Genomic DNA, 18,955 nt, shown 5'->3' on the forward strand with positions numbered 1-18,955 from the left:
CCAATTCTTTTGTATTACTATATTAATCTGTCATAACATGACATCAACTACAGCAATGTGAACGAACTGGGTGTTCTTTCACTTCTTTTGTGTAGTATATATCAATATTAGGTCAGGCGAAATGGGGTTTAACGTCGCGTCCAAGATTATTGCACTTGTATAGCGACGTGCAAGTACGTGTATGTGTTTGTGTGGCTGCTTGTACTAGTCCGGACTGATGCCGATTTATAGTGCTAGCTCACTGAGATACCATGCCGCAGTTTAACATAAATACCCCACTCAGACACAGTATACTGACTCCGAGCCGACCAGTCCTTGATTTAGCCCCTTAATGCCGAGCGCCAGACAGGGTAACAAAAGGTACCATCTTTTAACGTCTTTTGGTATGACGCGGCCGGGGATCAAACCCCTGAAATTCCGCTCTCCAGGCAGACGTTCTACCACTAGACCACGGAGGCGGTCATATATTAATATTATACATTCCCAAGACAAGGCACCTATGAAGGGTCTCTGCAGCCACACACAATGAAATACCAGGTGTATCTGAAAAACGTTTATTTTGTATAAAATGCTTGTACAATACAAAATACATCAGTTGTAATAATCAAGGAATCAATTTATTTACAGTTTCAAAATATAAACCAATATCATACAAAAAAAATCACCTGTATAATTTCCTGCTTGAATGTTATGGAATGTTATTTTGTTATTTCTATAAAATCTGGCATAAAATGACATTATTCAACTGATTTCACATTTAGCAAGCAAAGCCTAAAATGAGTAGCACTCAAAGACTGACGATGTTTGGGCAAAAATAAGGCAACTACAAAGTCTAATCAGAGTTTGTATATACAGTTAATAATGAACTACCATATTCGACATAATAAGCGCCCAGGGCGCTCTCAAAATTAGACATAGGGGGCTCTTGATAGAATTTAATTTTGGTGAGAAAAAAAAAGCAGATTGAAAGATCGTAAATTTTGTGGTTTATGCTGACAGCCTGAAATGATACAAAAAAGTATGTGTGTATTATACACAACAGGAATTTACTTGCCCATAATTAAGGGTGCATATAACACAAGAGTGCGTATTATACACAAATAAATAAGTCTTGTGTACATTGATCAGTCGGAAGGGGTGCTAATTGGGATTGTTCACTAGCCAATATATTAGCAAATATCGCCGTGGGCGCTTATTAGAGCGGGGCGCTTATTACGTCGAATACAGTATTATATATTTACAATTCTGATCTGTCAACCCTGGCTTCCCAAATGTATTCTGTCAAGATCTGTTCCGCAAACTTTAAGACCAAGGCTACCGACTTTTCCACATTACCATCAGATTTTGTTACGATTGTCTGGTAGGGAAACCAAAACCTGATGATACATTACCTGACTTGTTTTCTGTTTTGACTGCAGCCGCTTCCGATAATGTGAGTCGAGTGTCTCGATTGGACAGATACTATAAATAGACTTCTTACCCATCGCTACGCAAGACGTGCTTTGGTCCGTAGCAGATGGTGTACAGTTAAAAATTCCCTTTACCAGAGTCTACAAAAATTTAGTCCTTGTGGTGTTTTCTCTCATGGATTGGTATGAACTAAAGAAGAAAACCTATTTTCGCATTTTATTTGCAAAAATCATAACAGAAATACGAAAGATTCTGTAAAGTTGACAGCTGTACAACCCTGCATGGAATTTCCTGAATTTAGTTCAGAATTTCTGTACATAGGAAGAAAAGGCAACTTGTGAATTTTAATCTAGTTCTCAAAACAAGTTAAGGACAAATTGATTATTTATTATACTGTAACGGAATGACAGACTAACTTTGGTATTATGAAAGAATCGAGTGGTCCTTAACTTGTTTTGAGTAGTATATCTGGGGAGATGAAACTTTATTTACCATAATGATTTCAATCAACCAATATTTCCCCAAACAAATTCTTCATCGTTATGGCAATTACCGCAAGCAACTGAGAGACACAGTGCGTGAGTGAGTTGGGTTTAACGCCGCTTTTAGCAATATTCCAGCAATATCACGGCGGGGGACACCAGAAATGGGCTTCACACATTGTACCCATGTCGGGAATCGAACCCAGATCTTCAGCGTGACGAGCGAACGCTTTAACCACTAGGCTACATGACCGCCCCCTGAGAGACACAAATAAGTTTGTTAGAAATGATTATCAAATGTCTTGTTCATATTTACTTTAATTAGAAACACCCAGAAGCCCTGGGTATGCCTCACCAGTTAACTCACCGGCCAATGAATGTAAATACACGTGTAACGTGACACTACAAGACGAGGTGAAATTATACTACACAAAGAAGTGAAAGAACCCCCGATTCTGTCACATTACTAGTCATTCCATCATGCCATGATAGATTAACTACACAAATGTGACAGAATTGGTGTTCTGTAATTCTTGAGTAGAATATATCTGTTTCAGCATGATGAACTGAGGAAACATTCTTCTTTCGTTTCCCATTTTCTTGAATTCAGAGTCTTTTAACATTGTATTCAATAATCTAAAACTAGGCATTAAATAGAACTAACTTATTGTTACCCATATCAAAAGACTTTTTTTTTAAATTTGCTCTTATGTAGCCAAGCTTATGACTGGAAAAGATTTAAAAACATTTTCATCAACAACATTATTTTTTAAACAAAAAATGTTTCATGAATACATGTATCTAACATTATGAATGAAAAAAGGATAAAATTTAACACAATAAAATTATTGCATTGTGAACTATTTGCTATCTTACATCTGGGGTAGACACAAATTAAAAACATTTCAGAAGCAATACAGTAAACTACAGTTATAACGAACTGACAGATATAACGAACTATTTTTTAGGTCCTGTCTATTTGCTGTATATATTCCGTACATTTGCTTAAAACGAACTACGGTTATAACAAATTAATTTGAGATCGTTATAACCTTAGTTTACTGTACTTTCATCTCAAGCTGCCTGTACATTTCTGTAATTTGACCTGTGGGTATTTTGAAACCGTAGCCAATCATAACAGATTAAGTAGCCAATGATAGAACGGAAAACCGGCTATATTATTGATCAATGCAAAATTGCTTCTAAATGGCTAATAATAATCTGGGTCCACTTACACAAAGCTATGCTGACGATAGGACAATCTGTACTCCAACATCTTACGATAGTCGAAGCGCTTAGATCATTTTGTGATGGTGGACCCGGGACGAAATAAGGCATTCTTGCCATTTACAAAGTGATTTCCCGATGGGCAACAAAACATGCTTAATGTGAAAGATTGTATGGAATATTACTATGATTATGTTATTTCACCATCATGATACTAAGTGGTGCATTGGTACTGGAGAGGATGATAAGAAGGATGAACTAGGTCTGAAGAGACACATTTTGACCCACTGGAAATTGTGTTCAGTCCGTAATTGTCATTCCGAATTTACTGTGTTAGCCTTATCAAGGTTGCATTATCAAAAAACACATTCCAACTGTCACATTCCCGATCTGATTAGCGATGCTCTGAATGGTCGGATGAAAGGTCGTTCTGAAGTGACCGGTACTGGTATGTCTTCAGATCTTTGTTTAGCGGTAGCGAGAACTAAGATCGGATTTTAACGAGATTGTAAAACCACTGAACCAGTTCATATGATGGACAACTAGCATTTTTGTTTCGCATACATTCTCAAAATATTTCATCTTTAAACTTTGTCAAATTTAGTGTGCCATAAATGGCTCTGGTCGTCCTCGTCCATTGCAAGCACAGATAATGGAGATGTAATCGTCACCATGGTAACGCTTGATATGAATGACTGACATGACAGTTTTTACAAATGAGGTCATGTGAATGAGGAATGATTGGCAGCTATCAAGGACAATTTCATAATTAGGTCGTAACGATTCGACTTTTTTATGTCTCTTTGGACAAATATCGCTTTGTGATTGGGGCGTTGATAAACTCTTACCTATGCAAGGACCTGTTTATATTGGTTTGGTGTCTTACAATTGTATTTCCATGAACCATATAGCTAACTGAAACTGGAATGTTGTCAAATTGATGTTAAAACACGTAAAAGAAAATTCTGTCAGTGACAGAACTTTCTGCTCATTATCTGCGGTCCGATGCAATGACGACATATTGGAGGAGGGCAGTGGTTGCCATGGCAAGAAGGGAGACCTTGACCTCGGCGGCCTTGGAGCTCGGAAGAGACGGACAGTTGGGACCTTGACACTCAGTAGTTTCTGAAAAGAAAAAGAAAATATTATTTTATTAATCAACTCACATTTTCAGTAATATATATATATATCATACATCACATGATATTAGTATTCATATTCACACAACTTAGCGGCCCATGAAGATCTGGGATAGACTCGGTCTTCAGCAACCCATGCTTACCATAAAAGGCGCCAATGCTTGTTGTTAGAGGCAACTAACGGGATCGGGTGGTCAGGCTCGCTGACTTGGTTAACGCATGTCATTCATCCCAATTGCGTGGATCGATGCTCATGATATCAATCACTGGATTGTCTGGTCCAGACTCGATTACTTACAAACTGCCGTCATATAGCTGGAATATTGCTGAGTGCAGCGTTAAACAACAAACAACCAAACAACACAACAGATGTACAGTGAGTTAAAATTGCATTGGCTTTATTCAGCCATATAGCAATGAGAATTGTGTGTATGTCAACTTGTTCTTATAGCTATATGGCTGAAATAATGCTGGTTCGACGTTTAATTTCCGTATAGCTATAACAGCTGTAATATTGCTGGCTGTGGAGTAAAACAAGAAGTAGAGTCATCTGTTCAAGGTGAGGTGAGGTGAAATGGGGTTTAACGTCGCGTCCAAGAGTATTGCACTTATATAGCGACGTGCATGCACGTGTATGTGTGTGTGTGTGTGTGGCTGCTTGTACTAGTCCAGGCTGATGCCGATTTATAGTCCTAGCTCACTGAGATACCATGCCGCATTTTAACATGAATACCCCACTCAGACACAGTATACAGACACAGTATACTGACTCAGAGCCGACCAGTCCTTGTTTTAGCCCCTTAATGCCGAGCACCAGACAGGGTAACGACAAGTACCATCTTTTAACGTCTTTTGGTATGACGCGGCCGGGGATCGAACCCCGGGCCTTCTGCTCTCCGGGCGGACGCTCTACCACTAGACCACAGAGGCGGTCTCATCTGTTCAAGAGTTACAGAGATGCTTGAACAACTGTTTCCAATGATGAAGGAGTGAGTGAGTGAGTGAGTTTGGTTTTACACCGCTTTTAGCAATATTCCAGCAATATCACGGCGGGGACACCAGAAATGGCCTTCTCACATTGTACCCATGTCGGGAATTGGACCCAGGCTTTGGCGTGACGAGCATTAGTGACTTGTAGTTTAAACATAGAATTTTAGATACTTTTTGCCATTAAACAATATATCACGTGACTAACCATGGGTCCGGGTAGTCCTGTGGGTACCCGGGTCTTACTCAGTACCCACCTTACCCGAGTACCCGAGTTATCCGTCCAAGACCTAGATGCGTACCACAGATTTATTTTCGATTCCAAACAAGTTCTCTTGGCAGGGATTTTAAGAAAAACATCTATGTTATTTTAAAAAATTCCTTTAAAGTCCTTATTCTTTAACTTCAGAAGCATTTTAACATTGCATGGAGTACATACTACTCCAGAGAAGAGAAAGAACACTCAATACTTACATCATCTTCCCCATGTAAGGGAGTTAACTGACAATAAAAGTCCAGTTTCCACCCTTGATGAACTAGTCGGGAATTATGCAGTTATATTTTGGCTGGACTAACGAATCTATGCACAGTCCAATCAAAGTCGTGCAGATTTCAGATGATTGCAGATTTACAAAGCATGTACTGCAAACTCGGTGTCAACAGATATTTTCCAAATCATTTCATGTTTTAAATCACATGATTTGACACACTTCGAGAAAGTAAGACCCATTCTGTTACAAGATAGACTTGACTGGGTGCCGCCATATTGTTTGAAGCAAATGCAAATGATATGAGAGGTGGAATCTGATTGGTCAATAGGAGATACATAGAAGGGACATAACTCATAATAGCCACTGGTGGCGCTACAATTGAACTCAGAAATTCCAGGCTAGTTCAGCAAGGTGGAAACTGGACTTTTAGTCAGTTAACTCCCTTGCATTGGGAAGATGTTCTTTCATAGTTGGGGATCAACTCTCACCAGGATGTTCTTTCATAGTTGGGGATCAATTCTAACCCGGATGTTCTTTCATAGTTGGGGATCAATTCTAACCCGTATCTTCTTTCATAGTTGGGGATCAATTCTAACCAGTATGTTCTTTCATAGTTGGGGATCAATTCTAACCCGTATCTTCTTTCATAGTTGGGGATCAATTCTAACCTGCATGTTCTTTCATAGTTGGGGATCAATTCTAACCTGCATGTTCTTTCATAGTTGGGGATCAATTCGAACCCGGATGTTCTTTCATAGTTGGGGATCAATTCGAACCCCGATGTTCTTTCATAGTTGGGGATCAATTCGAACCCGGATGTTCTTTCATAGTTGGGGATCAATTCTAACTCGGATGTTCTTTCATAGTTGGTGATCAACTCTAACCCGAAATTCTCACAGGGGATTGCAGCCAAAACGTACCGAACATGGTGATGGTGGCTTGACTGGCCCCCTTGGTGTTGGTGGCGATGCAGAAGTAGTCGGTGTAGTCGTTGGCCTGCACGTTTTTCACCTTCAGCGTGTACCACTGCTCCCCCGCCTTGAGGTTCTGGTTGTCGGTCGTCTGTTTGTTGAAGTCAAACTTGTCGTCGTCGTTGATCGGTGATCGACCACCGCTGACAATCCGCTCCCATCTTACTGTCGGCACAGGGTAGCCTACGAAGAGAAGTTTCAGCACTTTGCAAACCCTTTCCACTTTTTTTAAACAGAGTGAGTGAGTATGGTTTTACGCCGCTTTTAGCAATATTCCAGCAATATCACGGCGGTGGACACCAGAAATGGGCTTCACACATTGTACCCATGTCAGGAATCGAACCCGGGTCTCCGGTGTGACGAGCGAACACTTTAACCACTAGGCTACCCGACCGCCCCTTTTTTTAAACAGATGCTTTAAGACATGAACTATTCTGATACTTTCCAGGCATTTATATAGGACTCCAAACTAAGTGCAATTGGCAGATAATTTGGAATTTGTTGGGTTTTTTTGCGTGTGTGTGTGCGTGGCTGCTTGTACTAGTCCGGACTGATGCCGATTTGTAGTGCTAGCCAAATGAGATACCATGCTGCAGTTTCACATGAATACCCTACTCAGACACAGTATACTGATACAAAGCCGACCAGTCCTTGTTTTAGCCCCTTAATGCCGAGCACCAGACAGGGTAAGAACAAGTACCATCTTTCAACGTCTTTTGGTATGACGCAGCCAGGCATCGAACCCCTGACCTTCCGCTCAACGGGCAGACGCTCTACCACTAGACCAACGAGGCGGTCTGCAATTAAACTGAAAGATGTCTTTGAACGGGGAGTTCCCCTACCTTGAGTGATACACTCCAGCTTGGCGTAGAACCTCCTGTTCTGGGCCTGGCCGACCGAGTCCTGCACCACCCGCACTGTCGGGGCGTTGAACACCAACACCTCCGCCAGATGCTGCGCTGGAGGCTTGATGTTGTTGTCGGCGACGCAGCGGTACACGCCTCCCATCTTTACTGTGGTGTTCAGTAGTGGCAGCACTGCTCCCTGTGTGAACAAGTCATGATTACAGCCTTTGACATTCACGCTGGTCCGCTAGACCGAGACTACTAAATTGTGCTGTGGACAAGTAAAAATCCAATGATGGTTGTCCTCACTGACGAGTAGCATTTGATTTGTTTGTTGTTTATCGCCGCACTCAGGAGTATTCAAACTTTATGAAGGTGGTCTGTAAACAATCGAGTCTGGACCAGACAATCCAGTTATTGACATCATGAACATCGATCCGTGCAATCAGGATACGATGGCATGCATCAACCAAGTCAGCGAGCCAGACCATTAGTCGCCTCTTACGACAAGCATAGTCGCCTTTTACGGCAAGAATGGGTTGCTGAAGACCTATTCCACACCAGATCTTCACGGGGCAGAACAGAAACTGAAAATCAGAAAACCATCACCGTATCAGCGGGATATCACAGGTCATCGTAGCAACTCAATTTATTCCATGAACAAAGGTCGCAGACGATGAAAAAGTGGACTAACCCTGAACTGAGCGCCACCTGTTGGCAGCTTGCCTCCGTCAGACCGTGTCCAGGTGATGTTTGGTGCTGGGATGCCAGTGGCAGCACACGTCAGGTTAGAGTTGGATAACTGGTCCACAACTAGAACTGTCGTCGTCTCACCTGGCCGGATTGATGGTGCAACTGAAATGCAAAACAAGCATATAGTTGACAAAGTCATCTATATCCCCCACCCATTTTAACATGTTATGGTCCCAAACCAGGTAACTGACCCAACATTTCTCTGAGCCCATGTCAAAATAGCTTCAATGGAAATTCTAAAATAAACATTTCTAAAAATCCTTAATATGAAATGGCACTAGTTCAGTATGCGCTTTATATATAGACATGCAATGTTTGGCAAGGAAATATTTAACAGTTTATTTGTTTTACTCCTTCAGTAAACCAATCCTAGAGAAATATTTAACGGTTTCTGAGTTATGCCCCGGAAACGATTTCAGGACACACACACACACACACACACACACACACGCACACACACACACACACGGACGGAACCCATTTCTATATCCCCCACCAACTTCGTAATGGCGGGGGACAACAAGCATGAAATATTCATATCCCCCACCAATATCATATGACATGTCCGGTTGCGTGCAAGGCACGAAATATTGTACGGTTTTCAAGATCTGCTCAGAAATGAGCCATACTGCCATTTTAAGTCTAAGTCATTGATATGAAAACTCAAATAGATTTTCAAAAATTCCAAACTACCAAAAGGCACCAGTTCACCACTAGACCTATCTATGTGCTAAGTTTGGTGAAGACATCTCTCATGGTTTTAGAGTTCTGATTGGTCCATGGGAGAAGCTTTGAAGGGACATAACTCATAATAGCCACTGGTGGTGCTACGATCTAGCCCAGGAATTCCAGCCTTGTTCGGCAAGGGTGGAAAGTTTTTAAAGTCGGTTAACTCTCTTGCCTCGGGAAGATGCACACTTCAAGACTGGTGAGACAAACCCTGTCTTTGATGAACGCCTCAAGCATATGGCAGTTCTGGTTGTCATCAGCCTGCTGCATAACCAGTGAGTGAGTGAGTATGGTTTTACGCTGCTTTTAGCAATATTCCAGCAATATCACGGCGGGGGACACGAGAAATGGACTTCACACAATGTAACCATGTTGGGAATCAAACCCGGGCCTTCGGCGTGACAAGCGAATGATTGAACCACTAGGCTACCCGACCGTCCCTGTAAAAGCAGTACTATATCCTACTAAATATTCCACAAAAAACTGACATGCACGGAAAACGTTCAAGTTACTTATATCTGCGCATTACCCTGGACAGTGAGGGAGCCGATCTTGCTCGGCCACTTGGTGAAGTCGAGGGCCTGGATCTTCACGTAGCATCTGTATCGGCCCGCATCCTGCTGCCGCAGCCGCCTGATTATCAACATGTACGTGACGCGGTTATCGGGGCCCCGCTTCTGGACCTCGTACTTCCGCTGGCCCCCCTCGATGGGGTTGTAGGACAAGTCGATGCTCTCGTCTAAACTGATGATCTGGTTGGTGTCCATGTGTTCCCAGGTCACCTGGAGGAGATCAAAGTGAGGAAGTGATTTCATGGAGGAGATAAATGTTACCGTATTCAACGTTATAATCGCCCAGGGCACTCTCAAAATTAGAAATAGAGGGCGCTTATTAGAATATTATTTTGAGTTGAAAGATCGTAGATTATGTTTACATACGACGTATATTTTTCAAGAATTTAATTGCCCATAATTAAGGGTGCATATAACACACAAGTGCGTATTATACACGAATAAATAAGTCTTGTGTACATTGATCAATTGGAAGGGGTGCTAATTGGGATTGTTCACCAGCCAATATATTAGCAAATATCGCCGTGGGCGCTTATTAGAGCGGGGCACTTATTACGTCGAATACGGTATGTGTTTTTATTACAGATTTGTGGTTTTATTGACTATTCTAAGCTCGGAAATTTCATTTGCAGATAAACATAGCAGTACCATTTTATTGTTGTGAATATTCTCTGGAATTTATCTAGGATTCCAAACTAAGTGTCTCTGGCATCCAAATTGGGAAAAGCTATTTTGTTCTCTTTGGATTTTTTTGTAACTTACCGTATTCGACGTAATAAGCACCCCGCTCTAATAAGCGCCCACGGCGATATTTGCTAATATATTGGCTAGTGAACAATCCCAATTAGCACCCCTTCCGATTGATCAATGTACACAAGACTTATTTATTCGTGTATAATACGTACTTGTGTGTTATATGCACCCTTAATTATGGGCAATTCAATTCTGGAAAATATATCTGTCGTGTATCATTTCGGGCTGTCAGCATAAACCACGAAATATTCAATCTTTCAATTCTGTTTTTTTCTCACTAAAATTATATTCTAATAAGAGCCAGGGGGCACGGGTGACCCAGTCGTCTAAGGCACGGCGATTCGCAGTGCAGAGCTGTGTCCCCTGGACACGCCAGAAACCTATGATCGTGGGTTCGAATCCCGGTTCGCCCCGATTACGTTTCTACATTTGTCAGCAACATACCCGTGCTCGTGGATTCACCGAAGTGGTAAACGTCTGAGACCTGCATCACTTCGGGCTTTCCCCCCACATTAAGCTGACACGCTGTAACTGGAATACTGTTAAAAGCGGCCTTAAACCCAACTCATCCACTCACCCTAATAAGAGCCCTCTATTTCTAATTTTGAGAGCGCCCTGGGCGCTTATTACGTCGAATACGGTATATAAGTTCCTATTTACCTAAATTGGGAGGTTTTAACATTGCATTCGATGCAACAATGTTAAAATAATCATTGAAGTCTCCTCCTTATTATTGGTCCTGTTATAATTAAAACACAAGTAACCCTATAAAGACATAACATTAGTTAAAATAATAACTGCATGAATTGGGAAATTTCTAATTCCAGGTTTGGAATTTTTACTCATATTTGCTGCAGGCTTGGGTTCAAGTATTCAATAAACATCCTGTCGTTTCAGAAAGCACATCTACACCATGTACACCCAAACAAGTTATAAAAGAATTCAAACGAAGGAATATATATATGTGTTCTGTGTGGAGATAATGCAGAGAGGTATTGTATAAGAGTACAAGAGCGGACTTTCATGAGATAATGTGAAGCATAGTCGCGTTTTACACGCACAGCAAGCATGGGTAGCTAAAGACCTATATACACCAAATTTCACATTTAAAGAACCAACGCATGCTTCATTTAGGTCATGTAGACTGGACGGTCAAGTTATCTCAGGGTTCAACATAACATTCTATGGAGGTGTCGTCAGATCTTCATGCAGAGAGGGATTAATCAGAGTGAGTACAAGATTGGACTTTCATGAGATTGGGATAACGTGACAGGTAGGTAGTTTGATTCTTTTAAATCAAGACCAATTTACAAACATGAAGTGAGGGGAAAGTCATGTTGAATATATGCACTCACATAACGACGTGCGTGCATGTGTCTGTGGCTGCTTGTACTGATAAGACTAATGCCAATTTTACAGTGAGTGAGTATGGTGGGTTTTACGCCGCCTTTAGCAATATTCCAGCAACATCACGGTGGAGAACACCAGAAATGGGTTTCAAACATTGTGCCCATGTGGGGATTCGAACTCAGGTCTTCAGCGGGACGAGCGAACGCTTCAACCACTAGGCTACCCGACCGCCCCTGATTTTATAGTGCTAGCCCACCGAGATACCATGCTGCAGTTTAACATGAATACCCCACTCAAATCGGGATATCCGACATCATATTTGTCATATAATGGTGCATGTAAACAAAACAATTTAATAACTGATAAAAACATGTTTCCTGGGAAGGGAGGAGGAGGGGTTGCCACATCACACGCATAAGGTTTGGCACATAATACCGTATATGACCGCGTATAAGCCGAATTTTGAGGACCAGAAAAAAGATTCTGTAGTAAGGGGTCGGCTTATCCACAGGATACACTTTCATGATAGTATTTTTCAGATCGTAATCTGTCAGAAACATCGCCTGAATGACGGTCTGATAGATCACAACTTCCCGAAAGTTTGGAAGTTGCCACGACTAGAGCCATTATTGTTATAAATTATCAATAAAGTTATTATTATACACCAATGTTGTCATTATTAAAAAAATGTTATGCATGTTACTACTTCCGATAATAAGTTTTCAATTGAATGTTCAAAGTTTATCGTTCTTCGTAAACTCGACAATTTTTACATGTAACAATATATGTAATTCACAGCTATAATATATAATCCCCAGATGAAATCGCCAATATCTATTACGTACGTTTTTCAAAGTTCATAAATTGATAGTGAACAAGTGTCTACCTTTATTGAAAGAGGCAAATAAACCACTGTATCGGCGAGTTATTCCGTTCGCCATTTGCAAAAACATGTGATCAGCTGTTTCCTGTGACGTCACAAACGGTGACCACTGTGATTGCTTCCTGTTGTTTAAAAAACAACACGGTACACAAGGAAATGAGCATTGATAATAACGGGTTGATTGGTATTGTCATGTTGTTTACACAAATATTTTCAAGTTGTGGGTGCTTAGCGATCGTGTTGGTAGCAAGGGCTTAATTCCTTTGTTTTCGAGAGATTAGTTTAATAAACTGGAGAAGCCTGTGAGTAAGTGATGGTCATTCAATGGGTTCATAGTATGATAGTTTATTTAATTCAACATGTTCAATTGGATTATCATACAATAGTGGTGTAAAGGGGGTTATAAAAGTTAGTATATTTTTACTGACTGACATTCTCCAACGAAAACGCCATGCTTACGATGTTGAATTCAAACTGTGAGTCTTCGCTCTAGCTGATATATTTTCTCACAGGTTCATAATTCTATATACACCGATTCACAAAATGGCGCTTCGTTGTTGATGGCAACATATAACGATCATTATGAGATTAAAAAAACCCACGAGAAACAGCTTCCCACATTATGAAAGTGGATGACTGGTTTGTTAAATCTTTATTAGAAATAATAATGACTTTTTTAATATAATTACAACATTTTTCATCTTATATTTTTGAATATCTGCGAGTACCGGCACATGTCTTGCACACCGACTTCGCAGTGTTTTTTTGCCTTTCAATTCCTGGTTCGACTTATCTGCGGGTCATATCATTTTTATCATATCATCTTTCCTATTTCAATGGTCAAGTTAACACCTCGGCTTATCTACGGGGTCGGCTTATCCGCGGTCATATACGGTACCCATGTGAGGAATCAACCTGGTCTTCGGTGTGACAAGCGAACGCTTTAACCACTAGGCTACACGATCAAACACTCACCACATGGTTTAATTTATTGGCCACTGTGCAGTTGAGCCGAGCTGTACGTCCCACGGGCTTCACCTCTGGCCAGATCTCGTCCACAATTTCAGGATCCTGAGCAGCAACTGTAATCATCAACGAGAATGAGAATTTACAAATATTTGTTGGCCAGTTACAGCCTTCCAAAAACACACGCTAAGCCTGAGTACTTAACTGTGCTTAGGACAAACTTACTGTCAATGTTTCAAATTAATGTGCTACTATAGTGTTTTTTTGTTGTATAACACAGCACTCAGCAGTCTGTCAACGAATTTAATCGGGGCGAACTGGGATTCGAACCCACAATCATAGGTGTGCCCAAGGGACGCAAGTCTGCACAGCAAATAGCGTTGCCTTAGACGACTGGTCCACCTGTGGCCCCCTGACCACCAGATCTATTGAGTCGTCTCTTAAGACCAGCATTGGTTTCTGGAGGCCTGCATCGTTCTAACCCAAAATCCTAATGGGTGAATATAAACTTTATATCCAACTCATAAAGATAATATATGATTTGACTTCATGGTATAACATATTCTCTCTGATGACTAATTACAGAAAAATGGAGTGGTTTTTTTTTTCTCTCTTAATATTTGAAGGATATCATTAGTGAAATACTAACAACTTAATGTTTATTTAGGATGGATAATAATAACAATGTAATGCCAAGCTAAACTAGCTAATGAACCAGTTTTCATTCCTGTCAACATACTTTCTGGGCCGCCATTTTAAACCGAATCCGGAAATACCAACATCAAGGTGAAGTTAATTTTGTCCCTTCAACTCACCTGTCGTCATCAGAGCTGCCAGCACCACCAGAATCAGTATTCTATCCATTTTGGACGCTCGCATCTATCGTGACACCATGCGATCGTAAGATATCAAGACGAAACCACACGGAAATTAGCAACAAAACCTTGGTTTTCACCTGCGTTTTCGTACCTGAAGTCACGTGACAATGTGGCGAATTTAGACTGGGTTTCCGTCTACTAGTGTTGGTATTTTGGGCGGCGTCCGCGCATATCGAGGTGGATACCAGTTATTAACAATTTATTCATTTTAGACTTCTATTTCGTTTAAAAGATTAACGTTTGAAATATCGTTGTCGATATAACACAAATGTGGACAGGTTTTCAGATTGAGTAAAACTCGTTGACCCAGATTTGCTGTTTTGTTTGCCTTCACCTGAAATAAAATATAAAAGTAGGAATATTTACCTTTCCGGATACGAAATCAGTACACGAAACGTCTAAGTTAATATGACAGCATCAACTTACACCTGCAACTAGTACAACATGGTACATTATCTAAATTGGACTTTTATTTATACAGAATGTATTCCCGGTCATATATTTTTGAACATTTTTTCACAGTGCATTTTTCCACCAATTCCACTTCGTTGTAATTTCTCCTAAATCTAGTTCCCCAGTATTTTCTTTTTGTGTTTACTAAATGACATTTTAATTGGCTATAGTCGGATTGAAAAAGTGTCTGTCCTTTAACTTCTTTAGAGTAGTGTATATTACTTTTTAAAATTCGTATTGGAAACATATAGACTCTTTTGTATATGAACATTTTTGGTTTTAACGGGGGGCACGGGTGGCCCAGTCGTCTTAGAAGGCGCCGCGATTCGCTGTGCAGAGTTGCGTCCTTTGGGCACGACAGAAACCTATGATTGTGGGTTCGAATCCCGGTTCGCCCCGATTATGTTTCTGGGTTTGTCAGCACCATACCCGTGCTCGTGGGTTTCACCGAAGTGGTAAACGTCTGAGACCTGCATCACTTGGGGCTTTCCTCCCACATTAAGCTGACATGACGCAATATAACTGGAATGATGTTAAAACTCACTCACTTATTTACCTACAACACATTATTTTCAGAACATCCAGCATGTCCAGTAAACGAGATTTCATGCGTGTATTTTCTGTGTGGTTTTCCAGCCTTTTCAGGGGCGGTCGGGTAGCCTAGTGGTTAATCGTTCGCTTGTCACGCCGAAGACCCGGGTTCGAATCCCGACATGGGTACATTCTGTGAAGCTTATTTCTGGTGTCCCCCGCCGTTATATTGCTTGAATATTGCTAAAAATATATTATTATTCAAAATGCAAAAGCGAAGGGTCGGTGCCATAAGTACAATCAACATTTTATTCGGGATTAGGTGAAGAGATTTATGTTTATGAATATACTCTCCCTTTGACCCATTTCGTGCCTAAATGTATGCTCTTCCAGGTATTAGGAATTTACTCGATTCTGATTGGACAATCAGAGGTATCGTTACACCGTAGTGGTAAACGACCTGCATTCTCTCTCCCACGTCATCCTGATGGGATATAACTGGAATACTGTTCAAGCGGCGTTAAAACTCCAAACTCCAAACTCAAATTTAAGACTATAAACTGATTGCAGCAAATCAGGAAACAACTAGGAAATCATGCACGGCTGGATATCATATATGCAACTTTAAGGACAAGACTTTGTTTGGCAATATGAGGGCCTCACGTGATATATACCGGTGAATTTGTGAGTGAGTTGACGTCACTGTCCATATTTCAGATATATCACGACAGCCACTGAATAATTGGTTTTGGACGAGACATAGAGGATGTTTTACAACCCCCAGCCACTCGACGAGGGAAACATGCTATTTCAAGAGACATATGAAATATCCTATTATATATATTTGCACAAGTATAACTTGTCCCCAACTTGATTCAAATAAAACTGTTTTCTATCTAAAAAAAATCCAGGGTTCCATGGTCTAGTGGTAGAGCGTCCGCCCGGAGAGCGGAAGGTCGGCAGTTCGATACCCGACCGCGTCATACCAAAAGACGTTAAAAGATGGTACTTGTTGTTACCCTGCCTGGCGCTCGGCATTAAGGGGCTACAACAAGGTTAGCTCGGAGTCAGTATACTGTGTCTGAGTTGGGTATCCGTGTTAAACTGCGGCATGGTATTTCAGTAGCCAAGCACCTAGTCTACATACACCGGCTTTATTCTGGACGGGTACAAATAAAACGGAGTTTGTCACTCGAGACGTTATATAATTATACGCTGCACTTAATATAACACACATATGTGCATGCACGTCGCTATGTATGTGGAATTATCTTGAACGCGACGTTGAACTCCATTTCTTCATCTTACGGACGGTCGGGTAGCCTAGTGGTTAAAGCGTTCGCTCGTCACGCCGAAGACCCGGGTTCGATTCCCCACATGGGTACAATGTGTGAAGCCCATTTCTGGTGTCCCCCTCCGTGATATTGCCAAAAGCGGCGTAAAACCATACACACTCACTTCTTCATCTCACCTCCAGAAAATACCCACCCCAAGTCATAAATAACCGAGCAAGCATCACTCGAGAAGTAAGGTGATTACATTGGTAGGTGTTGATAATTTATAGTGTTGTCTCGCATAATATATAGTGATGTCTCGCATAATATATAGTGATGTCTCGCATAATTTATAGTGATGTCTCGCATAATGTATAGTGATGTCTCGCATAATGTATAGTGATGTGCCGAATATTGTATCGGCGTGAAGAGCGAACGCTATAACCACCAGGCTACCCGACCGCCACAAATAATGTATAGTGATGTGTCCTATTATGTATTGAATAATCTATAGTGATGTGTCAAATAATCTATAGCGATGTGTCGAATAAAGTATAGCGATGTGTCGAATAATGAACAGTGATGTATCGTATAATGTATAGTGTGTCGAATAATGTATCGAATAATGTATTGTGATGTGTCGAATAATGTATTGTGATGTATCATATAATGTGTAGTGATGTGTCGAATACTATATTGAATAATGTAGAGTGAACTGTGGAATAATGTATAGTAATGTATTGAATAATGTATAGTAATGTATTGAATAATGTATAGTAATGTATTGAATAATGTATAGTAATGTATTGAATAATGTATAGTGATCTGTCGAATAGTATATAGTAATGTGTCGGGTAACGTTTGATGATGTATGGCGTTGTGAGTGAGTTAAAATGTAACGTCGCATCGTCATTATGTCAGCAATATTGCGACGAGAACAATTGAGTCATGAATACAAAATTACATTTCAAAACAAATCTGTCAAACATATGCATAGTGTATGGTGATGTAAGGCATAATGAATAGTGATGTGTCAAATAATGTGTTGTAATGTGATTAGATTTGAAATGTGATGGTTTTAGGTTTCATCGTCAGGATAACACAGACTGGACAAATATTTATAAAACGGGAGTCAATATAAAACTCTCATCACATGATACTGACGTAGCTTGCGTTCGGGCCGTTTTGCCTTGTGTGGGCGTGGTCCCGTTTGCTACGTCACAATAGCCAAGATAGTGGGGGAATTAACTTGGTAGAGCTGATTACTCGGCTATCACCTTTAAAACAGAGAGAAGGCTGCAGAGTCCCTTTACGTCTTTATTCGTGGCAGAGTGTAATTTCATATATAGAGAGATATTTAAACAATATTACATTACAAGATAGATGCAGTCAATGACTTGTTACATTAAATATATAATTGACAACCATACATGAATTGGCAGCGACTCGTTTAAACTTTCTTAACAGGACTGTTCTAATAAATAAGGTACAAAAACGAATTGTGAATAATAAGCGACTGGGAGGTATTTCATGTTATTTTAGCTACAACATTTCATACAGGAACTGTTAACATTTACATTTACGGTATTCTAGCGTTACTCGTGTATTAACATACAAATGTATTTAACATACTGTATAATTTCAATGCCGTAAATGCTTAACCAAATGATAGACGTAGCATGGCCAATATTCGCATGAGACGGTATTTACGTGAGATTACCCGAGGGTATTTACCACAATGTACTCTTTCTCATGTTATGTAATGTACGGCTTTATCTATCACTTGGCATATCAACAGTTAATGTACAAGTGAATTAATCTACTAACATCTATATAAACACACACATACAATTAACATTCAAGGTGCTTTGCGGTATAATGAATGACATATAACTTATTCTTAAATATTACAAACCATGGTAAATATATAGTTGCTTGCACAGGATATCATATAAGTTAAAGGCAAGGAGAATTTAACAAGAAAATAATGATATCTTACCTTTAAAACAGAGAGAAGGCTGCTGAGTCCCTTTACGTCTTTATTCGTGGCAGAGTGAAGTATCTGCCACTGGACTCCGTATATATAGGGACTCAGGCCTTCTGTAGAATGCGTTAGTTACCTAATATTGAAACTATGATCTAAATCTGCTACATGCGTGGCGTATTAATTACAATTATTCGACAATTACGGAGCGCACCGACCGCGTAATATCCTTTATATTCCACCTATCTGATACTCAAATGACGATGCGTCCGGCCAT

At 40.4% G+C, this 18,955-nt stretch overlaps 1 protein-coding gene across 1 annotated transcript; it reads right to left on the bottom strand.

Moving 5' to 3' along the window:
- Positions 1–1,209: 1,209 nt before the first annotated feature.
- LOC139472717 (lachesin-like) lies at positions 1,210–14,537 on the bottom strand. Its single transcript, XM_071255167.1, has 7 exons — positions 14,374–14,537; positions 13,568–13,674; positions 9,564–9,816; positions 8,247–8,407; positions 7,550–7,751; positions 6,657–6,890; positions 1,210–4,244 (listed from the first exon to the last, which is right to left on the bottom strand). The coding sequence occupies exons 1-7, from the start codon at positions 14,435–14,437 to the stop codon at positions 4,111–4,113; spliced, it is 1,155 nt and encodes a 384-aa protein (XP_071111268.1). The 5' UTR covers positions 14,438–14,537; the 3' UTR covers positions 1,210–4,110.
- Between the last annotated feature and the right edge of the window lie 4,418 nt (positions 14,538–18,955).

This window comes from Haliotis cracherodii, unplaced genomic scaffold (genome assembly GCF_022045235.1).
Source record: "Haliotis cracherodii isolate W230 unplaced genomic scaffold, xgHalCrac1.p SCAF_25, whole genome shotgun sequence".
In the NCBI taxonomy this organism is placed as follows: Eukaryota; Metazoa; Mollusca; class Gastropoda; order Lepetellida; family Haliotidae; genus Haliotis; species Haliotis cracherodii.